Raw genomic sequence first — 25,175 nt, 5'->3', positions numbered from 1 at the left:
CATACAGGTGGTAAGGACCCACATATTTAAGCCATATTCTACTGCTTTCCCTGGCCCATTAGCAGGAAGCTATCAGAAGCAGTGCAACTGGCACTTGCGTTGACATTCTGACATGGGCTGCTTCTGCTGTGGGTAACTACTCTATTCTGACACCTCACTTCATCCTGCTCTGTCAAGCCTAGGATGTGAATTATCCCTCTGTTCAGCATACCCACACTGAACCTGTACACATGTTAATCACTTAGTAGCTATCTGGTTATCAAATCAAATATCTCAGTAATACAGTGCCTGTGTTCAAATAGCCTTTATCATTAATGTCCCCAAAGTATAACAGCAGTGAGGCTCATAACTGATATCTAAAAGAAACTGTGAAGTGCTATGTGTATAGGGTTTAGTACTACCTAATTTCAAGTATCTGCAAGGAATCTTGAGAGGTGTTCCCTGAGAATAAAAGGGAATCTGCTGTCTTATGAACACTAATGTAACGTAAGTATGTAAAAAGGAAAGCTTTATGCTCTTTTTTTAAAAGATTTGTTTATTAAATGTTGCTTCCTGAGGGCAAAGGAAAAAAGAAGCCTGATGATGACATGTTCCTGATCACAGTCATATTTGCAATCATCTTCTGAAAATAAAAAAATCATTATTGAATATTTATAAAATGTCAGAAAATAATTACGTGAACTTCTCAAATGTCATTAAATTTTAATTGCATTGAAAAAAAAAAAGATTTGTTTATTTATTTGAAAGGAAGAGTTAGACAAAGAGGGAGAGATAGAAAGAGATCTTCCATCACTGATTAACTCCCCAAATGGCTGCAACAGCCAATGCTAAGCCAGTCTGGAGAACTAATTAGTTGGTCAAACCAGTTCTGAAGAATTTCCTATTTACATTACAAAGTTATCTATGAAACAATTAACTTTTTCACTATAAAATTATAGTAAAATGTATTTAACACTTAATGTACAATTTAGTGGCATTAAGTATACTGACACTGTTGTACAGCATTGTAGAAACACAGACCAAAAATTGGATGTCAGAATTTTACAGTTTTTTCAGCAAAGCATTTATTTAGAATTAGAGTTTCACCTTTTCTTTAGAGAGTTGCTTTATATCTTCCAATTCACTGGACAACCTTTCTATTTCCCTCTGTGCTTGGACTTGCTGATGACGGGCCTCCACCAGTTCTGTATGGGAGTTCTGCATCTGTTCCCGGGTAAGCCTCAGTTCTTGCCCCATATCTATAGCCTCCTTGTACTGACTGGCAATGTACTGCTCTTGCTCTTTCATAACCTAAAAAGTACAAGGTTTCAGTAGCTTTGAAAATGAAATACATTATCTTATTCTCATTTTTAATAGGTGAATTTTCCTCTTCTAATTAAATTCCTATGAAATTTAATTTAACAATGAGTATCGCTCATGGTATTTAGAAAAAAAATTTTCAGTAAGAAAATGTCAAAGGTACTGTAATAAATCAGAGACTAACTGATATAGATGATTTGGCATAAATTCAAAGTACATGGCTGTATAATCCTTTACCATTATGAATGTAACATTAAAGGTAGAGAATAATATGAAGAGAATAAAGAAGTTAACATTTGATTGTCAAAGAGGAAAAATATGAATTACTATAGTCCTGATGTATGAAGTGTAGGCCCAGAATACAACTGCTGTAAATTAAAATAAACTGCATGTTAATATTCCTAGTCCTTGCTAGAAAATCTGAAATAATTGGGCCAGTACCCAGTTATTCCTTCATCGAGGCCCAAACTTACTCTTAGAAATTCCACTTTTTTATACAAATAATTCAAAACACTTATTTTTGCTTCCTATGTGATATAGATTATTCTAGGTGCTGAGGATACAGGGATGAAAAAAAGGAGACAAAGTGGCTATCCTTATGGAATTCATATTCCACAGGAACACATTAGTTAAGTCAAACACAATAAATAACTACATCCAAAGTTTTAGAGTTCAGTATTTAAAAATAGGAAAAGTTACATCCATAAGTGCCTGCAGAAGAAAATTCACTTTTTGGAAAAGGCATGTGGGTAGAATGTGTTCACTGGTTAACACACAAAAAGACAATGTGAAATCATCAAACTTCTGGCATAGAAATGCCCTTGGTATAATTATCATTTGTTTGTTTCTTCTCTGGATAGTTTCTCAAGGACAAAAGACTGTATTTTATCTATCTATCTATCTAGGATTTATTTTATTTTTATTGGAAAATCAGATATACAGAGAGAAAGGTCTTCTGTCCAATGATTCACTCCCCTACCAGCCGCAACAGCCGGAGCTGAGCCAATCTCAAGTCAAGAGCTTGGAGCTTCCTCGGGGTCTCCCGTGCACAGGTGTAGGGTCCCAAGGCTTTGGGTCGTCCCAACTGCTTTCCCAGGCCACAAGCAGGGAGCTGGATGAGAAGTGGAGCTGTCGGGATTAGAACCAGTGCCCATATGGGAAAGTCCTTGCAATGCGAGGACTTCAGCCAGCAGGCCCAAAAGACTGTATTTTATTAACACTGATTATCTTTAATTCTAACACATACGATTTTCAATTAATACTTATTCCACCAAATAAGCATGTAACTGTGGATTTATTATGTGAGTTATACTATGCCAATACCTGTAGTGAATAATAATATAAAAAGACACTGTCCTTGCTTATAACTAGTCTATCAGAACTGGAAATTTTAAAAAATTGAGGGAACTAATAGGTATCTAACACAAAGAACTAGCCTTTAAATACATAGAGCACAACTTTCTGCATATTAAATCTAAACAATTCCAGGAATAAAAATTCACTCTACTCTTATAAAAATACTAATTTTTACTAGATAGAAAATAATTTGCTTACACTTTCCATTTCTTTCAACCTTTGTTGCATTCTTTCAGTTTCTTTTTTCTGTTGACTTATCTCCTGCTCATTTTGTAGCATCATAAACTCTTTTTCTCGAAGTTGTTCTTTGGCATTTCGCAATTTTTCATTCAAATTTTCAATCTGAATTTTAAAAAGGTGAACATTAATACAATTAAAATAAAAATTAATTATGCCTGTGTTCCAAGTAATTTGGCTTGCAACACACATCTAAAATATCTAAAGCAAAATATAAAAATGCACTTTTCTTAAGACAATCATATTTTGGAAGTAAGAATAAAAATTCTTGTGCTTAACAAGCTGATTTTTTTTCACTTTAAATATATCAAACAAGATGGAAGTCTCAGACATACCTGTATAAGGAAGTCAGGGTATGTTAAAACAATAAATATTACATAGTCTTATGGATAAATGTGTAGGTAATACATGTATGAGAGAAACATTTAGAGGACACAAGGGTTTCTTTATTCTTCAAAGACAGAGAGACAGACACAGAGATTTGCTAACTCTGGTCCATTCCCCAAATGCCCACAACAGAGCTGTACAAAGTGACTTGATAACGCTTCTCAAGAGGTGTACTATCAAGAAGCCAGAGTGGAAGCTGAGGCAGGGCTTGAACTCAGGTACCTGAATGTAACTTGTGGGCATCCCAAACAGCAGCTTAACTGGTTAGCCATGACACCCAAACTGCGTTCCCTCTTGAGGGAGATTGGATTGGGGCCTGTGGTGTGCAGCTGTGGTAGGGCTCATCTTCCTGGCTGCTGACCACTGACTGGCACTGCAAGGGGAAAGGCGTTTTCTGCCCATATGTTCCAAGTTCACACTGTCTGGGGACTGAGACAGGAACTTGACTCTGTATGCTGTCTGTGGCTTGCCTCCAGATCCCAGACAGAGATGGGAACTTGCTGGCCTCCCCTATGAAAATGTTCCCTTTTTGGGGAGTGGTGACAGGGGAAACAGGTGAGGTAGGACTTAAGGTGCATTTGCCAGCAAGTTGCCTCAAGGCCCTCGAAGGCAAGGGTTCCATACTCTGCATTGTTGGTGCTGGTGCTCCTTTGCCCGTGCCATCTGGACTCACAGGTTCCCAGTTTTTCCAGACTGTGGTGCTGAGTTCCCACACCTGCTGCATTTTCTGCACTGCATGATGCTGTAGCACTTGAACTCCTGATGCCTTAGCTCTTATTCCAGCAAGGCCATCTAGTGACCCTACCATTCCTTGAGGCTGATGCCCATTGTTCTGCTTCTGCTCTGTTGCGGCCCCAGAGGGGTCAGCATTCTTTAGAGGACATTTAAGTCAGACTGTCAGCAGGGAGATGTGTTTTCATCCTAGCTCACAATGCCCACTGTCCCTTTCCAGTTCTAAATGCCCATAGTAAATCTGGAGGATGTGAGCTCCTTAAAGACCAATCAGCTTCGGCTGCAACATGTGCTGAGATATACCTCCCTAACTCAGACATCTTGTTTATTATCTGTGCAACAGCACATCCTCAGGTCCAGCCTGTTCCGGTGGCTGCTCTTACACAGCTCCACCTCCTCCTACTATTGCTCAGCCATTGGGTTGGCTTCCTGCAGACAACCTTATACAACTACCAATGGTCAGAGTATTCATGGCTGATGCAGTAACTTCCTGATACTCACAGACCGAGCGGGAGGGCAAAGCCCGCCTGGTGCCATGGTATGTTTGAAGTAGTTGGTCTGAGTACCACCGTCCTGTACGTCATGGTAAAATCTGTCCCCCTGGAGGCATGAGCTGAATTTCAGCACCTGGATTACCAAGGGCTCCCTGGAGAAGCATAGAGCTTTCAGGATTTAATCCTGATACCGCTTAGTGAGTTTCCTCCCATTCACTTTGCAATGCTGGGCCATGCACAACTACTTGTTTGCACTGCTATCTAGCAAGATAAGATGGAGAGTGGGAATGGAAGGACAAGTTTTGCTGGCCTACATGCAAAACCTTGGATATTTTATTTGTTTCCTGGGACACAGAGGAAGAAACAGCAAGATACCATGCTCTCACGTGACAGTTCACCTTGAAATAACCGCAACAGTTGGCTATGGGCTGAAGCTGCAATCTAGAAAAACAATACAATCACCTGGGCCATCACTATTGCTTGCCAGGGTCTGTATTGGCAGGTAGAGTCAGGAGCTAAAGCTGGAAATTAAAGATACTCTGATGTAGGAATGCTGGCATCCTATTAAGCTGAGTACCTACTCCCCAGACTTAATATTTTTAAGCAATTTAAAATATGTAACTTCAAAAAGTTACCTGTTTGTTGCGTTCTTGAAGTTCCAATTCTGATTTCTCCAGAGTACCCTCTAATTTAATTATTTTTTGTTCCATCTCTCCTCTGTGCTCTCGAATAGTCATATCCAAATGTGTAACCTAAATACAAATTATTAAACTGCTGTTCAATTTTTAAAAAAGATTTTATTTTCTTTGAAAGTCAGGGGTACAAACAGAGAGAGAGAGAGAGATCTTCCACCTGCAGGTTCACTTTGCACATAGTTGCTACAGCTGGGGCGAGTCAGGTCAAAATAAAAAACCTAGGACTCCATCCAAGCCTCCCACGAGGATGGCATGGGCCCAAGCACTTGGGTCATTTTCTACTGCTTTCCCAGGCACATCATCAGGGAGCTGGATCAGAAGTGAAGCAGCTGGAACTCCACATGCTCATGGGATGCAGGCTGCAGACGGAAGCTTAGCTCATTGTGCCACAACACAGGTTCCTGCTGTTCAATTTTTACTCTGATAAGAAAACTGTATGCTTTTTGAACTATTTATAGAAATATAATTTGAAAAATTCATCTCAAACATATTATTTATAAAATTGGAAAAATACTCATTCTTTGCTAGTACTGATTCAAGAGCTCCAGAATTATTATAGATACTGAACAACATATATTTATAAGTGACAAAATGATTCAGATATTATACTAAATAAAATCTGGATAAATTGGTTCCTCAAATAATTATCTGAGAAAGTAATTTCTTTAATAGAGTGATAAAAGAGATCAGTCTCAGGTATGCATAAAAATCTACACCTCTATGGCTCAGATACTGGGAAATGTGCTGTGGTGCTGCAGGTTAAGCTGCCCTTGGGATACCCACATACCGCATCAGAGTGCTTGCTTTGTGCCTTGGCTATTCTGCAGTTAATACAGCTTCCTGTTACTGCACCTATAAAACAGCTAAGTAGGTGAAGGCTCAAATACTTTAGGTTCCCACCACCCACCAGAAAACCCAGATGGAGTTCCTAGCTCCTGGCTTTGGTCTGGCCTACCTCTGGATGGTGTGGCTATCTGGAGAGTAAACCAGCAGATGGGTGGAAGGCCTCTCGTCTCTCCCTCTTTCTCTGTTACATACACACATATATTTATTTGAAAAGAAGAGTCACAGAGAAACAGAGAGGTCTTCCATCTGTTGTTTTCCTCTCTAAATGGCTGTAACATAGAAGGCTGTGACAGGTTGAAGTTAGGAGCCTGAAACTCTTTCCAGGTCTCCCACATGGGTGGCAGGAACCCAAGCACTTCAGCCACCTTGTGCTGCCTTCCCAGATGTATTAGCAGAAAACTGGATGGGAAGTGAAGCAACTGGGACTCCAACTAGAGCCATATGAGACACAACACTTAGGCAATAGCTTAACCCACAATTATGAACCAATCTTGAAAATAAAGCTCATAGGCTAAACTAATCCTCATTCTCAAAATTTACTTGTAATAATATCAAAATAAAGCAAAATTATATATTTATATTTTTAAGTATTTATGGCAGAGAAAAATTAATACATAAAAAAGTGCTGATATTACCAAAAATAAATGACCTCTGTGTCTTTGTGATATGTGCTAACAGAAAATTTCATTGAGAAGTAATTGATAGGCAGGCATTCAGCTGGCTTACTTGCCAGCTAAGATGCCTGTCTGTGTAACACAATACCTGGTTCTAGCTCCTGACTCCAGCTTCCTGGGAGGCAAAGGTGACTGCTCAAGCCAACAGGTTCTCGCCACCCATTCGGAGAAGACTGAGTTTACAGCCCCAACTATAGCACCCCAGTATTGATTGCATTTAGGTTGTGAACTAGCAAGGTAGAATTACTCCAATTAATTAATAAATTAGAAAAAAACAGACACACTGCTAAAAACAGTATTAGAAAATCAACCTGTGCTGCTCTTTGCTTTAACTCCCAATTTCTCTCCTTAAGAGCCTGATCCATTTCAAGAAGTTCTTGCTTTTTGTCTTCAATTTCCATCTTGCATTCTCTGCAATTTATCAAACGTAAAAGATCAAAGCATGTTGTAAGGAATATTAAATTTTTTTTCTAAAAGTTAGACTAAAAAGTTATTTTACCTTTTTGTAAATTAAAAGCAATAAGAATTGTAGCTATAATTCTAACTTTTGATGCTTTAAAAACACGATTTTAGGTTCGGCCGTGGGGTTGGGGCAAAAGAAGCTCCCTGCAGTGTGGCGGCTGTGGGGGTGCCCCAGCCAGGCCAGACCCAATGCTGGGGACTCAGGCCAGGGTCACTGCTGCCAGGTGGTGACCGAGTCCTAGGCTTTCTGCAGGCCTGAGATCTCTTCCCTCAGGGTAAGTACACCATGAGGGAAACTTGGGAACTGGACTAAGGACCTGGCTCCGCCCTGCCACTATCAACTTGTAGCAGGAAGAGTTTGGGCAGTGTTTGGTCATGGGGTTGGGACAAAAGCGGCTCCCTGCAGTGTGGCGGTTGTGGGGGTGCCCCGGCCAGGCCGGACCCAATGCTGGGGACTCAGGCCAGGGTCACTGCTGGCAGGAGGTGACCGAGTCCTAGGCATGTGGGTGGTCAGTACCCCTATTGGGTGTGAGGTTCTGCCTGCTGGCCGCCTGGTGGAGAGCTCTGGGGTTGTTAGGATATGTAATTGCTGCCTAGGGACATCCAGGGATAAAGCAAGAGAGTGTAGGTGAGGGATTGATTCTGTGTGATTTCCAGCAATGGGGCCACAGAACTTTCTGGCAAGCACAAGGACTGAGATCTGGTAGTTTGAAGGGGAGAGTCCATAAGATTTATTTGGGCCACATTAATTCACCAGCCCAAATGGGAATCCTGAGATGGGCTGTTAGCATAGAGCATCACTGACTGCCACACACCAGCTCACACGAAAGCTATGGATCAGGGCCTGTCTGGCAGGGCTAGGTACCAATACCGGGCTGAATGGTGGAATAGTGGATGGGTCAGACTTGGCAGGGTCAAGACACTAACCAGCACGCGAGAGAACAGGTTGGGGTACATTCTGTTGGGGAAGTGTGGGCCCAACCTGTGGAAATACAAGTCCTGCTGGTCGGTTGGGGTGGAATGGGGTGTGGGACAGACTGGACTAGTCTGCTACACATACTGGCAAACCAGGGTAGGGTGCGGGCCTGGTGGGGGTTATTGCGGGTCGCTCCAACTAGGCTGCAGCTCCCACTGGTTTATGCAAGGGCCGAGTATGTGCTGGGCAGAACCAGGCTGGACTGCAATACCCATTGGTTCCAGTGGAAGTCGGGAGTGAAAACAGAACCAACCCAGCAATTGCAACTACCCACTGATCAAGGCGATGGACTGTGCTGGGCCTTGTACTTGCTAGCACATACAAGAATCTGGTTTGAGAACACTTCAGACAAAGTTTTTTTGGGGATCTCCCCAATTGAAATGCTGGACTCAGAACCCTAACCAAGAAAAGACAGAAGTCAGAATAGGTCAACCATCTCAGCTATATGTTGGCAGCAAAATACTGGACAAATGGAGACTCTATGATGGACTATGTCAATCAGTGGATTCTTCAAAGACCTCATAGTGCTTGGAGTGGCAAGACTGGCAGTGATTCATAACTGTTGAAATATCAACACCACTTGAGCAAGAACCTCAGAGCATACCCTACATGTGGGACTTGGGGAGGGTGGGAAATTGGGTGGGCCTTCTCCCTTAATACCCCCCTTTAAACATGAAGAAAACAATATGGAAAATACTAGTCTTACCCACTTTCCTGTAGCCCTTGAACCTTTTTACCCTAATTAACTATGTACAGATTGTCAAAAATATAATTAAAAAAAGAAAAAAACAAGTCCCGCTGGTTAGGTCATGAGCTGGGGTGGTGATGGGCTGAGTTAGGTGTGACCATGGAACCTGCCATCACTTATGGGTAAAGGAACTGACAACATTCTGGGCAAGTCAAGGCAGCAGCACCCAAAGGTGCATCCTAAAATAGGATGTGGGATGGGCTGAGCTGCAACTGGAAGGAGGTGGACCAGGCAGGGCCGAGCAAACCTCAACTCACAAGAAAGAACAGAAATCAGGATGGAGCACAGGCCATGCACAGCTAGGCTCTTATACTGACTGATCTGCATGAACTATAGCAAACTACTAGGCTACAGCATCGAAGGCAAAGGCTGAGACAGGTGAGGGGCTAAGCTAACTGGGTCAGAGCAACCACTGGCACGTGTGTAATCTAGGGCTGGAAATAGGCTCGGCTGGGGAGATGTGAGAGTACACCCTTGCTGGGTTGGAGTTCCCACAGGAAAGTGCGGGGGCCGGAGTGGGGGCTGCGTTCTGGTCTGGATATGGCTTCAATCTCCCTTGGCACAAGTGTGAACTGGGGATGGGTACACCTAACTGGGCCAGACTCCAACACCATCTGGTGCTTTGGAGAACCTGCGTAGATGTAGGATGGACTAAGCTAGGTCTCTGCCCCTAGTGAGCCATGTGTGAACAGTGTCTGGGTATAGATGAGCCTTGGCTGGGCTGAAACTTCCAACAGTAAGAACTGGGATGGACTGAAGGCCATCAAGAAAGGCCACTGTTCCTAACATGACAGCAGGTGGACTAAGTAGGGCTGGCCCATGGACCCACCAGTATGCGCAAGATCTGGCATAGGGAGAGGTTCTCATGGAGGAGCTTGGGAAACTGTCGGGACACAGTCCCTGCAGGTGAGCACAAGAACCATGATAGGGAGCAACCCAGACAAGGCCAGAGAAAGATGCCCAACAGCATACATTTGGCATAGGTCAGGGGCAGACCATGTAAACCAGTTCACATCACCCGCTGGCGAATCCAAGTACCGGAATAGAGTGTAGGTCAGGCCAGGTTCGGTTGTGACACAAACCAGTGCACATTATGGAATGCCAAGGTGAGGTGAGCGATACCAGATGTGGCCACAGTGCCCAAACAGCACATGCAAGAACCAGGGAGAGAAGGGGCAAAGCTGGCAGGGAGAATGTGGGCTCCCCTGCTGGACAACCACTTCCACTGGAGAGAATCACTTGGGATAGAGGCAGACCAGACCAAGCAGGGCTACAACACCTGTGGGCCTCATGTGATCTAGATCAGGATGGGCTGACTGTTCTGACTGGTGCAAGCAAAAATTAGGGTGGGTGAGGGTTGGCTGGGCTTTGCCGCAGCATCAGCTGGCAGATGCTGGCACTGGGGGTTAAATCTGTTGAGTTAAACTCCAGAACCACCAGGAGAGTGCATAATCAGGGAGTGAGAGTGGCCCAGTAGAGAAATAGTGGGTATCTCCCTCTTGGGTTATCACTCCCACTGGAGAGCACGAAAACCAGGACAGGGACTGGGGTGGCTAGGCAGAAAGGCACCTGCCAGTATGTGTTTGGGCTAGATAGTGGAGCTGATTAGGTTGAACTAGGCTTCAATACCCACTGACAAGTACAAATGGGATGTGGGGCAGAATGAAAAAGTCTGCTGTACATACTGGCAAGCATGGGAACCAGGGCAGGGGACAGGCCTGGTGGAGGTTACTGTGGGTTGCTCGACTAAGCTGCAGCTCCCACTGGTGTACGTAAAGGTCGAGTGTGTGGTGGGCAGGATCAGGCTGGACTGCAACACCCATGGGTCCGCGTGGAAGAGAGGTCTGGAAACAGAACTGATCCAGCAATTACAACCACCAGCATGTGCACTGGCTGATTGGGGTGACGGACTCTGCCAGACCCTGTACTGACAAGTACATACAGGACTCAGGTCTGGGATCACCTCAGATGAAGTTTCTTTGGAGATCTCTCCAACTGAACTGCTGATCTCAGAACCCCAACCATGAAGAGACTATGTCAGCCAGTGGATTCTGAATAGATTTCATTGTGTTTGAAATGGTGAGATAGGCAGCAATTCAGAACTGCTGAACTATCAAAACTACTTGAGCAGGACCCTCAGAGCATGCCCCACATTGGGAACCTGGAATGGGTGGGAGGCTGCGTGGGGCTTTTCCTTTTGTTTCTCCTCTGACCCCAGATATAGGGAAAAAAAATGATGATACTAGTGTGGAAACAATGATCGTACCCATTTTCCTGTAGCCCATGACCCTATGTACCCTAATCAACTACATGAGATTATCAAAATTAATTAATTAAAAATATGATTTTATACTCCAAATAAAGATTTGAAAAAATATTTTAAAGCAAAAAGACACAGATGATTAATTCAACTTGAAAGAGGCCAAATTAAAGAAATAATTTATAAGGAAAATTAATGACAACACAGGTTTTAAATACAGTGTTCTAAAAAGGAAAATGTTAATTCAGATTACAGTACTATAAATAACTTAAGCTAATTGTTAAATTACTTCCAGGTCTCAAAGATTGATTAGGTATACATATTTCTTAATTTATAATTTTCAGACACACATCAGATTCACAAAGAGAAGGAAAGATCTATAGTAATAAGGTGAAATATGTATAACTGTGATATCATTTAGTTTTCAACTCACCTAATTTCAGATGTAAGATCCTTTATAGTACTGTATTTTTCCTCTAGTGATAATTGAGCCTTTTGTAGCACATCTCTCAATTCCTGCAGTTGTCTTAAAGTACTTTTCAATTCTCCATGAGCATTTTGTAGTTCAGCCTCAAGCACTTCCTGTTTCTGCAAGGCTTCTGTTAGTTCAGACTCAGTGTGGTGCTGTAATTTTTCCAGCTCCTTCACTATTCAGAGGAGAAAATAATTTTGAAAATAATGTTATTAAGAACTTATAACTAATTATAATTAATATGCAATTTTATTAATCATGAGAAGCAAAATACTGACCATTTTTATGCTTTCCAGTCTCACCATTTTAAATTCCCACTTAATTCCATTTCTTCAGTGCAGATATAGGAAGCTACGCTCAGCTAACCTGTTACTTACCAGTGTTTGCTTTCTTCTCCAGTTCTATCTTTGTCTGATCTAAGATCATATCTAATTGAGAAAGATGCATTGTTTTAGTTTCTCCATCTCGTTTTAAGTACATTATTTCTTTTTCCATTTTGGATAACTCTTCTTTGTACTGATCTGTCTCAAGTTTTACTTGCCTAATTTAAAACAAACAATAAAACAAGTCTTTAGAAACTAACCAATGGACATATTTTCTACTAAACAAAACCTGCAAGATACACAAACAGAAATATCAGTAAAATATCCAGTCTTTTCTTCTGGGTTGGATTGTCTTTTTCTTTCTTTTTTTAAGTCTTTTAAATAACCTTTTTCTTAAAAACAAACAAACAAAACTTACGTGAAAGGCAGAGTGACAAAAAGAGAGGAAGAGAGAAACAGAGGGACTGATTCTCTCTCCAAAGGTCTGCAACAGCTGGGGTGAGGCCGGCTGCCAGGAGCCAGGGACTCCATGTGCTGCCCAAGATGGGAAACAGCAAGCCTGCCCAAAACAGCAAGGCCCAAACTGTCATTACAGTAACACGCAGGGAGTCCCAAGCAGCAGTGTAACCAGCTGTGGCAGAACACCTCCCTTGGATTACCCTTTCTTTTTTTCAATCTACTAATTAAAAAAAATTTTTTTTGAAACATATATTTACAAGAAGAAGGAGAAACAGAGAAAAAGATCCTCTGTCCTCTGATTCACTTCCCAAGTAGCTGCAATGTCTGCAGCTGAGCTGATCAGAAGCCAGGAGCCAGGGGCTTCTTCTGGGTCTCCCACATTGGTCCAGAGTCCTAAGGCACTCAGTCATTCTCTACTGCTTTCCCAGACCACAAGCAGGGAGCTGGATGGGAAGTGGAGCAGCCAGGACATGAATCAACATTTATATAGTACCCTGGAGAGTGTAAGGCAAGGATTTAATCACTAGGCTACTGTGCCAGGACTGGATATCATTTTTTTTTAAGATTTATTTTTATTATTTTTATTGGAAAGGTGGATATACAGAGAGGAGAGACAGAGAGGAAGATCTTCCATCCGATGATTCACTCCCCAGGAGGCCGCAATGGCCAGAGCTGAGCCAATCCGAAGCCAGGAGCCTCTTCCGGGTCTCCCACACGGGTGCAGGGTCCCAAAACTTTGGGCTGTCCTCGACTGCTTTTCTGGGCCACAGGCAGGGAGCTGGAAGGGAAGTGGGGCTGCTGGGATAGAACCGGCACCCATATGGGATCCCGGGCGTGCAAGGAGAGGACCTTAACCACTTGCGCCACCGTGCCAGGCCCTGGATTTCATTTTTTTTAAACATTTATTTTATTTTATTTTATTTGAAAGACAGAGTTATGGAGGGAGACAAGGATACAGAGAGAGAAGTTTCCTATAGAGGGGTCACTCCCCAAATAGCTACAATGACTGAGGCTGGACCCAAGATCATGGAGTTTCTTCTGGGTCTTTCATGTAGGTACAAGGGTCCAAGCACTTCACCTTCTTCTGCTTTCCCAGGCACGTTAGCAGGGAGCTGGATCAAAAGTGGAGCAGCCAGAACTTCAATTGGAACGTATATAGGATGCTAGACCCGCCAGAGGCTACCCCTACCAGATTGTCAGTCCCATCATTTTTTTATTTTTCCTTTTGTAATAAAACAACACATGTTTTAATTCCATTTTCCACTAATTTTTAAAGTACCCGAGCACCATTATATACAACATTTTTTACCTGGTAATATCTCATTGTAACCACATTTAACTTTATGCAAACATTCGTATATACTGAGAACATCACTTGTAATCTCTGCTATTTATAATACAGAAAATAAAGATAAGCAATCAAATTATATATCATAAACTCCAAAATAGTCATAGGGTAGACAAGTTAGTTATTTTTTTTTAAGATTTATTTTTATTTTTTTTATCACAAAGTCAGATATACAGAGAAGAGGAGAGATAAACAGGAAGATCTTCTGTCTGATGATTCACTCCCCAAGTGACTGCAACGGCTACTGCTGAGCCAATCCAAAGCCAGGATGCAGGAACTTCTTTCAGGTTTCCTATACAGGTACAGGATCCCAAGGATTTGGGCTGTCCTTGAGTGCTTTCCCAGGCCACAAGCAGGGAGCTGGATGGGAAATGAGGCTGCCAGGATTAGAACCAGAGCCCATACGGGATTCTGGTGCATTCAAGGCAAGAACTTTAGCTGCTAGGACACCGCGCAGGGCTCAAGTTAGTTGTTTTAAACCTAGCAATTTATTAGTAGCAACAACATGTTTTCTAGCTTAAAGGGATAATGGACCCCTACACCAATAATCTTTCTTGCTTTATAGATATGGAAACTGTAGGGTCAGGTTTCCCAACTTTGTTTGTCCTAAGCAAATTACAATATGAAAGTTCTTCTACCAACAGAAAAATCAACACACTGAGAATGTTTTAAGCCCATCTGTAAAGTTATGCTTTCACTAACTAAAAAACTGTTAATGTTAACCTCAACAGCAGGCAGAGTTCATGGTTTCTTTCTGTTAACATTTTGTTAAAATTATACTACTATTGTTACTTTTCCGACCTTTAAAATTTAAGTTCTGTCTCTTCCTTTCTTTCTCTGTAATTCTGATTTCTAAGTAAAATAATCATTATAAAAAGAAAAATTTACAGTGTTATTCATATTCATAATTTAACAAAACAATTGCTGAATGCTATGAGGTACAAGGACCTAGTTGTTGCTAGCTGTTGTGGAAAATCCCACAATAAATCAGTTAGGATTCTTAAAGAATTTACAAAACAGAAGAAAAGTAAAGTATATTAAATTATAATTTTAAAATATATACATGAGGTGGGACTGGGGTGATAGCCTAGTTGCTAAAGTTCTTGTCTTGCATGTGCCATGATCCCATTTGGGCACCAGTTTCTGTCTGGCTGCTCTACTTCCTGTCTGGTTCCCTGCCTGTAGCTTGGTAAAGCAGTGGAGGATGGCCCAAAGCCTTGGAACCCTGTACTCCTATGGGAGGTCTGGCAGAGGTCCCTGGCTTCTGGCTTTGGATTGGCTCAGATTTAGCTTTTGTGGTAACTTGGGAAGTGAATCAGCATACAGAAAATCCTTCTCTTTGTATTTCCTTCTCTCTCTAAATCTGCAACTCTGATAATAAAGTGTGCGCACGCGCACGTGCGCACACACACACACACACACACACACACGAATGGCCGGTGGGTTGGTCCTACTGGCTAATCTTCCTCCTGTAAGCACCAGCATCCCATATGGGAACCAGTTCTTTCCTGGAAGCTCCACTTCTAATCCAGCTTCCTGCTCATGGCCGGAAAGCAGTGGAGGATGGCCCAAGCCTTCTGCCCACATGGGAGACATAGAAAACCTCCTAGCTCCTGGCTTGGATGATTTCAGCTCTGGCTGTTAACAGCTATTTGGCAGTGAACCAACAGCTAGATGATCATTCTCTCCATCTTTCCTTCTCTATGTAAATCTGCCTTTCCAATTAAAAAAAATATATATATCTCATATGTATATGAGATATAATACAGGAATAAATTAACTCACCAAGAAAGGCTTCACTGGCTGTTACCTGATTTTGAAATTCAGCTAATACTGATGCTGCAATGGGAAGATTAACAAAATGAACAATGACATTTTACCTGGCAGTACCAGTAAGCTCAATAACTTTTTGCCTGTTCAGATCTGCTTCATGTGTGGCTGCTTCACATTTTTCCTCCATTTTTCTCAATTTTTCAGCTGAACTTTCTCTTTGTTTCTGAAGCTCTTGTTCCAGTTTTGATACCTAGTAAAGCAGTTTTTAGAGTTTTTAAAATCTGGTCAACAGTATTCAGAGGAAAAGCACAAATAAGCAGCCCAGTCTTAAAATGATTTTCAAGGTGTATTACAAAATTCAAAGTACACAGTAGTAGGTAATGCTTTAAAATATTAAATTATTTATAAATAACAATTTCTATAATATTGAGAGACAGGGAGGGAGGGAAAGGTTGAGGGGGGAGAAATGGCTATACAATAACACTAAAATAGGATTTAGAAGAATTAACAGAGTAACAGTTAGTATCCCCTCTTTTACTGTTCAAGTGTGAAATGTTTTTTCTTTTCCTTTCTTTTCTTTGGACATATTATTTTTCTTTCCTTTCTCATAAACAGACTCATAAAAGGAAAGATTCCTGGGATCTCCTCCAACTTAAAACTTTAAAACTTGCACCTGCTCAATGCATTCTTCCTACTATCCTATCACAAGGAGTTAAACTGCTTCATTGGGCAGATTCGATTTCCTATCCACTTTCCCAGGAATCTCATATTACTGACTATCTCTATTCTCTTATGTAAGTTATCTTCCATCTCTCTAGATTTTTCCCCCTTATATTAGCATTTAAACATGTTCGAGACCCTCTCACTGTAACGAATTTTTTTACACCTCTACCTGTCTCCAGATAATACCATTTCATTCCTCCCTTTTAAAAAAGAAAAAAGATGCACTTATTTTTATTGGAAAGGCAGATATACAGAGAGGAAGATCTTCCATCTGCAGATTCACTCCCCAAGTGACCGCAGCAGCTGGAGCTGAGCTAACCCAAAGTCAGGAGCCAGGAGCTTTTTCCAGGTCTCCCAAGCAGGTGAGGGTCCCAAGGCTTTCGGACATACTCAGATGCCTTCCCAGGTCACAAGCAGGGAGGTGGACAGGAAAAGGGGCTGCTGGGATCAAAATTGGTACCCATACAGGGGATCTCTGTGTGTGAAAGGCAAGAACTTTAGTCACAAGGCTCCTGCACCAGGCCTCCCCATTCCTCCCCTTTTAACCCAACTTCTCACCAGTTTCTCTGCTTGCTGTATTACTGTCTCACTTTTTTTTTAAAGATTTATTTATTTTTTTTTTTAAAGATTTATTTTTATTATTTTTTCATTGGAAAGGCGGATATACAGAGAGGAGAGACAGAGAGGAAGATCTTCCATCCGATGATTCACTCCCCAAGTGAGCGCAACGGGCCGATACTATGCCGATCCGAAGCCAGGAGCCTCTTCCGGGTCTCCCACGCGGGTGCAGGGTCCCAAAGCTTTGGGCCGTCCTCGACTGCTTTCCCGGGCCACAGGCAGGGAGCTGGAAGGGAAGCGGGGCTGCCGGGATTAGAACCGGCGCCCATATGGGATCCCGGGCGTGTAAGGCGAGGACTTAACCACTTGCGCCACCGCGCCGGGCCCAAAGATTTATTTTTATTATTATTTTTATTGGAAAGGCAGATATACAGAGAGGAGAGACAGAGAGGAAAGACAGAGAGGAAGATCTTCCGTCCAATGATTCACTCCCCAAGTGAGCGCAACGGCCGATGCTATGCCGGTCCAAAGCCAGGAGACTCCTCCCAGTCTCCCACATGGGTGCAGGGTCCCAAAGCTTTGGGCCATCCTCGACTGCTTTGCCAGGCCACAGGCAGGGAGCTGGATGGGAAGCGGGGCTGCTGGGATAGAACCGGCGCCCACATGGGATCCCGGGCGTGCAAGGCGAGGACCTTAACCACTGCGCCACAGCGCCGGGCCCTTTTTTTTTTTTTTAATTCCTCTACTTTTAGCAAACTGGTCATTTCATACACATGAGTTATATCATCAATGGCTTTCAAGCTGCTAACACTGAGGAAGAACACATACTCCTCATTTAACGTGACACTGTTTATAGCAGGCCATGCACCAATTGTGCCCTTCCTTCCTGAAATATTTCCTTTGGCTTCCATGTGATCTAACCAAGTCAATCATTTGACTTTCCATTTGCGTTCTCTCCTTATGTAGTCTCTGGCATTTCATATTTCCAATGAACATTTATGACTATGATCTCAAAGTTAACCCCTTTTCTTTTGAATTCAATATTTAGCCTGCTCTTACAGATTTATCTATTATTGAAAAGCAGATTTACAGAGAGAAGGTAACACACAGAGAAAGATCTGCTACCCACTGATTAAATCCCCAAATGACCATAAAGGCCAGAACAAACCTGATTTAAGGTTAGGAACCAGGACTTTCTTCTGGGTCTCCAATGTGGTTGCAGGGTCCAAGTCTGCCTACTCTTCTCTAAAACCCCTCATTGAAGAACTTATTACAAATCATAAACCGATAAGATCTATCCTCGTATCTCAAATTTGAAGAATAAAATCGAAACAATATCCAGGTTAAAATGGAAAAAAAAAACAAGGAAAATGTACTCATTCTACTCTCTGATTAAACAGCACACACATAAGCAATAAGAATCTAGATTTAGTAAGCTAAAAGTACCTAACATCAAATCTATAAATTGGGGAAATGAGAGGCAAAAGAATATATACCAGAAAACTTACACTGGCATTCAAGAAAACAAAACATTTTTTTAAAGCAAGGCTCACAAAGATACAAAATTATCAAGTTAAAAACTCAAATGAACAACAGAGTTAATAGGGAAAAAAACATAAAACCAATACATAAATGAAAACTATCTTTTTTGATAATTATTTTTATTTTATGTTTACACAGTTGATAAGGCTAATAAGGGTCGAAGGCTACAGGAAGATAGATGAGATCACCATTTACACATTCTCCTTTTTTTCTTCCCCTTCCTGTAAGAGGGGAGACAAGGAGAGAAGCCACACCTGTTTCCCAAATGCATCTGTTCCCTGGGATGGAGAACAGCCACCTGACACCACCCCAGGACCCCCTATGAGGGGAATGCTCTGAGGGTCCTGCTCAAGAGGTCTTGATAGCTCAACAGTTCTGAATTACTGATCTCGCCATTCCAAACACAATGAAATCTCTCCAGAATCCACTGGTTGATATAGTTTAGCTTAGAGTCTCCATTTGCCCAGATATTCACTGCCAACATTTGGCTTGGGTAGTTAATTGACTTGTTCTGTTCTACTTCCTCTGTTGTGGTACCAGGTGTCTTCTGCAGACTCCAATGTACTGCCATACCCTCTGTGTGCATCTGGATATGCTGTTGACTGCTCCATCTAAGCTACTGAGGAGGCCCAGCTCTGACACATGCACTCGACAGTCAGACCACGGAAGCTGCAATTCTCTCCATGGTTGGGGTTCTGAGTCCAGCAATTCAGCTGGGGATCCCCATAGAAACTTCATCTGCTATGAGCTCTGACCTGAACTTTGTGTGTGCTTGCCAAAACAAAGTCCAGTACAGTCTGTTGCCCTAAATAGTTTGTGTACATGATGGTGGTTGCAATTGCTGGGTTAGTTCTGTCTCCAGACCTATCTTCTACACAAACCCATGGGTGTTGCAGCACAGCCCAATCCTACCTACCACACAGTCAGCCTTTGCGTACACCAGTGGGAGCTGCAGTTTAGTCAGAGCAACCCACAGTAACCTCCACCAGGCCTGTCCCCTGCCCTGGTTCCCATGCTTGCCAGTATGTACAGCAGACTAGTCCAGTCTGTCCCACATCCCATTTAGCTCTCATACATGTCAATGAGTACTGAAGCCTAGTTCAACCCAACCAGCCCTACTATCCAGTCCACACACATTCCAGCGGGTGCCACTCTCTGTCTAACCATGCCTGCCCCATCTTGATTCTCATGCTCACCAGGGGAGGTGTCAACTGTTTCCCTACTGGGCCCATTCCCACTCCTGTACCATGCACTCTCCAGGTGGTTCTGCAGTTTAACCTGACAATTTACACTGGCCAGCATCTGCCAGTTGAGGCTGCAGCAAAGCCCAACCAACCCAATCCCACTCTGACTTATGTATGCACCAGCAGGAACAGTCAACCCAGCCTGGCTTTCCCCTGATCCAGCTCACATGAGGCTAACAGGTGTTGTAGCCCTGCCTAGCCTGGTCTGCCCCCATCCCAAATCATACTCCTCAGTGGGAGTGGTGGTCCAGCAGGAGAGCCCCACACAAGCCCCCCTACTGGGTTTACCCTCTCTCTCCCCCCAGGTCTCATGTGTGCTGGTTGTGTGCTGTGGTCCAATCTGGCATGGCCCACCTCACCTTGGCATTTGACAGTGGGGGCTGTAGCCTGGCCGGGCCCAGCTCATCCCCAACTCCAGTTCTCTCTGGTGGGGGCTACGGCCTAACCCAGCTCAGCCAAGACCAGCCCCTGGTCCTGGGCCTCCTGTGAACTGGCTCGTGCTGTGACCAAATCTGGCCTGAGCCACACTCTATTCTGGTGCTTGGGGTGATCTGAACTGGCCCAGCCTGGTATTCCCCCAACCTGCACCAAATAAATGCTGGTACATACCATTCCCTGGACTGGTCCAGGCTGCTCCTTATTGTGGTTTTTGTACTCACTTGCCGGGACTGTGTCCCAACAGAGGAGTTCCCCAAGCTCCTTATCAGAACCTCACCCAGTGCTTGATCTCACACTCATCGGTGAGTCCTTTGGCCAGACCTATTGACTTCACCTCCTGTCCTAGCAAGAACCGTGGCTTTTTCCTGACTGGCCTTCACCCATTTTGGCTTTTACTTTTGGGTGTTACAGCCCAGTCTATCCTGGTCCACATGCAGATACAGCTCACACATGGCTCAGAAGGGGCAGAGACCTAGCTTAGCCTATCCTACATCCACCTTGGTTCTCACAAGCACCAGTGAGGTGCTGGAGGCTAGCCCAGTCTGGCGCACCCCAGACTGAGTCCACATTTGTGCCAAGGGATACTGCAGCCATGTCTAGACCAGACAGCAGCTCCCACTCTGGCCTTTGCACTCATCAGTGGTAACCACAATCTAGCCATGGCATCCCCTTTATTCCCAGCCATAGATCTTTTGCATGCCAGTGGTTGCTCTGACCCACCTTGGCATAGTCCCTCTACATGCCTTTGGATACTGTAGCCTGACCTGACCTGTCCTGCCCCCAGCCCAAACTCTCAGTGGCAGGTGCTTGAACTTGTCCATGGTCAGTCTGCTCTCATCCCTGGCTCACGCAAACAGGTAGGTATGACAGCATGACAGCCTAGCTCAGCATGACCCATGTTGCATCCTAGTTTCTGCTCTTGCCAGTGAGCTAAGGTTTGCTCAGTCTGCCCGTCCTGCTCCCTTCCAAAACCAACGCACACATTTTCCAACAGCTTGCTCAGCCTGCCCGACTCCCACGCCTGGAGCATATGCTCACCAGTGGAGATATGACCCATTAGAGGAGTTTCTCAAGTTCCCCAACTCGGCCTACTCCCAGACCCAGATCTCATGCATGCCAGTTGATGCTAGGCCCTTGCCCTGTATAGGCTGCCCCTCCATCTTGACCTTGTATGAGTTGGTGAATGTGTGACCCAGTCCACTCCACACCCTATGCCACAGCCTGGACCTGCTCAGACTGTTCTCGGTCCCTGTACCCATGAGTGTGGCAGGATCCATGGTCACATCTAGCTTACCCCTTCGCCACCCCAACTCTTGAGCTGAATAGAATACCACACAATGAAAATTAAATTCCACATGAGTTTTGGTGGGAATATTCAAACCACAGATAAGGTTGAGGACGAATCAGTCAACACAGGTATGGGATGAAGTACTGGCATCCCATATGGGTGCTGGTTCGAGCTCCAGATACTCCATTTCTAATCCAACTCCTTTCTTATGGCGGGGGAAAGCAGTGAAGGATGGTTCTAAGACTTGGCCCCAACACTCACATGAGGGACTTAGAAGAAGTTCCTATCTCCCAGTTAATGGCAAGCCCATATCTGACTGTTGTGTCCATTCAGGAAATGAACTAGCAGATGAAAGATTTCTGTTTCTCTGTCCCTTCCTCCCTCCCACTCTGTGGTTCTTACTTTCAAGAAATAATCTTAGGAAAAAAAAAAAAAGGAACCAAGTTAAAGTTAAAAAAAAACATAGTAAGATTACAGGGCTAAGATTATAGGGAAAAATTAAAAATCTGCACACTTCTGAAATTTGATTTTCTTAAAAAGGAAAAATATAAAATATTTACATAACTCAGATAAATTTTGTAGTGAAAGAAAGAGATATGATTAGACTCTCATATAAAACTACACCTTCTCACTGGAGTAGCAACTTATTTTTAAAAGTAGCAGGGTTATTTTTCTTTGATATTTTCTATTAGTGCACTGTTTTGTCATTTTTGTTAGAGAATATCACAGCATGTCTTTATCTAACATTACAAATTAAAAGGAATAATGACAGATATCATATTTGGATTGAAAAAAGAGACTGAACAAAGACTCCCTAAATTTTAACTAAATTGAGTGGTTTGACAATCTGCCCCAACAAAAAAGTGCAGGTCAGACTACGTGGGAATACAATTTTGATATACAATATTTCTTATTATGTAAACCCTGATATTATCAAACAACAATTTCTACAACCAAAAATCCAATAACGGTTTAAATTATTTCTACTTCATACTAATAAAACCATTCTTGAACAATAACAACTGAAGAAGAAACATACCTGTTTCTCAAGTTTAGTCTGAATATCTTCCAGCTCTCCATTTCTAATCGTCTCTTGTTGCAACATTTGCTGCTGCTGCTGAAGTGTATGTTGCAGAATAACATTTTGCTCCAAGGTTTCTTGAAGACTATGATTTTTTATCTTTAGCTCTTTTTGCAAACAATATACCTAACAAACATACACACATATATATTTTTCATTGCAATTAAATGCTTTGACAGAAAGCAATAAAATGCCAAAGGAGCCTTACAATTATTCCTAGTTGTAATGCTGGGCTATTTGCACCCACGCTTGTCTTGAGGGAAGAGTAGCGGTTCATTTTCTCAATGAAGGATGCATTATAATGCCTGGTTACCAGGCTGCTTTAGGTGCCTGGGCATGTAGTTTTTGAAATGTTCTTAACTGATGAAGTTGTTTTGGTTTGGCTGGGCACTGAAATATGCTATTTTGATATTTCTAAACTGGTCATGTTCCTCTTCAACTTGCCCAAATAGTTGCAGTGGCTATGGCTGGAGCTCCAGGCCAAAGCCAGGAGCCCAAAACTCCATCTGGTTCTCCCATCTGAGCAGCAGGGGTCCAGGCACTTGGAACACCCTCTGTTTCTCCCTACCTGGGTTAAAAGGGAGGTGAATTAGATGCTGAGCAGCTGAGATTTGAAGTAGCACTGATATGGGTTGCTGGTGTTACAAGTGAATGCTGAACTAGTTGTACTACATCAGTTCTAGCAAGCTGAATTAATAAACCTAATTTACAATCATTCAGACAAAAAGAAACAAAATGGATAAATTTTGAAAAGTTTTACACCTTCAAATCTAAAATATTCTAAGTATTACTAATTTTATATCATAATTAGTGACATAAGTAATTATAACTGATTCCCTAAACTTAAAAAAGAATTTTAAGATCATATTTTATGACATACTGAAATGTTTATTCCTCAAATAATATAAAATTTCAATCAGCATTTTTGCTAGATTTTTTAAAATTCCAGATACCAAAAGACATACTTTTGAAGTATCCTAAAAATAGTATCTGAAAAAGAAATTAGTTGATGAAATGGGTATTCAGGTTAGCAGTTAAGATGCCAGTTAAGACCCTGCATCCCACATCAGCGTACCTGTGCTTCCTTCCCAGTTCTGCTTCCCGCTTCTAGTTTCATATTAATGCAGATCCCTGAGAGACAGCAGTGACGGATCACACGACTGGTTCCTGCCACCCACATGGGAGACCTAAGTTCCCAGCTCCGAGGTTCAGCTTGGCCAGGACTCAGCCATTGTATGCCAAATTGGGGAAGTGAACAAGAGGAAAGAAGCTCGCTCTCAAATAAATAACTAACTAGTTAAACATTTTTAAAAAGGGATAACTTAAAGAATATGCTGTAAAGAAAGGTTCATTTACCTCTTCAGATTTCTTCTTTAGCTGTTTTTCAAATTTTTCTTTATTTCCTTCCAACTGATTCAAATGCAAGGCAAGTTCTTCCTTACAAATTTCTAATGCTGAATCTAGCTGTCTGACCTAAGTAGAAAAATTAGAAAAAGGAAAATGAATATGAACGAAAGCTTACTACATGCTGAGCATATTACAGATTTATCACCCAACATTAACTCATGTTCCAAAAGATAAAGATTTACGTAGTTGTACTGATACAAAAAGCTATTTAAAAAGATTTATTGAGAAATATTTTCATTGCAAACTAGGAAACCAAAAAATATAATACTGAAGAATGAACAGGGGGGCTACTAGTGGTGCAGCACATTCAGCCACTGTCTGCAACAGTGGCATCCCATGTGGGTTTGAGACCTTGCTGCTCCACTTCCAATATCCAGCTTTCTCCTAATTTGCCTAGAAAAGCAGTAGAAAATGGCATGAATGTTTGGGTCACTGCCACCCATGTGGAAAACTCAGATAGAGTTCTAAACTTTTGGTTTTGGACTGGCCTGCCCTTCTGGTTGCAACCATTTAAGGTGTGAACTAGGAAATAGAAGATCTCTTTCTCTCTTGCTCACTCTGTATGCTGTGCATGTCACTCTATTTTTCACACAAATAAAAAATAATTTTTTCATTATATTCTTGACAATCTTTACATAGTTAATTAGAGTAAAAAGGTTCAAGGGCTACAGGAAAGTGGGTAAGACTATTATTTCCGTATCGTTTACTTCATGTTTAAAGGGGGATATTAAGGGAGAAGGCCCACCCAGTCTCCCACCCACCCCAGGTCCCGGATGTGGGGCATGCTCCGAGGTTCTTGCTCAAGTGGTGTTGATAGTTCACCAGTTATGAATTGCTACCAATCTTGTCACTCCAAGCACTATGAGGTCTTTGAAGAATCCACTAGCTGACATAATCCATCATAGAGTCTCCGTTTGTCCTGTATTTTGCTGCCAACATATAGCTGAGATGGGTGATTGACTTGTTCTGTCTTCTCTCTTTTCTTGATTAGGATTCTGAGTCCAGCATTTCGATTGGAGAGATCCCCAAAGAAACTTTGAGGTGTTCTCAGACCACATTCTTGTACATACTAGCAAGTACAAGGCCCAGTACAGTCCATCGCCTTGATCAGTGGGTGGTTGCAATTGCTGGCTTGGTTCTGTTTTCACTCCCGACTTCCACTGGAACCAATGGGTGTTGCAGTCCAGCCTGGATCAGCTCCCACTGGTTTATGTGGCCCTCACATAAACCAGTGGGAGCTGCAGCCTAGTTGGAGCGACCCGCAATAACCCCCACCAGGCCGCCCTCTACCTTGGTTTGCCAGTATGTGTAGCAGACTAGTCCAGTCTGTCCCACATCCCCTTCTGCTCTCAT

The 25,175-nt window shown here is 42.6% G+C and overlaps 1 protein-coding gene across 1 annotated transcript in view; it reads right to left on the bottom strand.

Annotated features, from left to right (window-relative positions):
- CCDC18 (coiled-coil domain containing 18) overlaps positions 1 to 25,175 on the bottom strand; it is an 85,727-nt gene that overhangs the window by 9,763 nt on the left and 50,789 nt on the right. The window contains exons 17-25 of the mRNA XM_040998284.1: positions 23,772 to 23,888; positions 22,374 to 22,541; positions 15,649 to 15,791; positions 12,016 to 12,179; positions 11,600 to 11,813; positions 7,032 to 7,131; positions 5,141 to 5,257; positions 2,854 to 2,997; positions 1,087 to 1,290 (exon numbers count right to left, since the gene is read on the bottom strand). Of these exons, the coding sequence (XP_040854218.1) occupies positions 1,087 to 1,290; positions 2,854 to 2,997; positions 5,141 to 5,257; positions 7,032 to 7,131; positions 11,600 to 11,813; positions 12,016 to 12,179; positions 15,649 to 15,791; positions 22,374 to 22,541; positions 23,772 to 23,888 (1,371 nt within the window). The remainder of the gene's footprint in view (positions 1 to 1,086; positions 1,291 to 2,853; positions 2,998 to 5,140; positions 5,258 to 7,031; positions 7,132 to 11,599; positions 11,814 to 12,015; positions 12,180 to 15,648; positions 15,792 to 22,373; positions 22,542 to 23,771; positions 23,889 to 25,175) is intronic.

The sequence above is a fragment of the Ochotona curzoniae genome, unplaced genomic scaffold (genome assembly GCF_017591425.1).
Source record: "Ochotona curzoniae isolate NIBS_2020 unplaced genomic scaffold, NIBS_Ocur_1.0 scaffold_1037, whole genome shotgun sequence".
In the NCBI taxonomy this organism is placed as follows: domain Eukaryota; kingdom Metazoa; phylum Chordata; class Mammalia; order Lagomorpha; family Ochotonidae; genus Ochotona; species Ochotona curzoniae.
The sequence above is the reverse complement of the archived record's forward strand: the minus strand, read 5'-3'. Positions and strand labels throughout refer to the sequence as shown.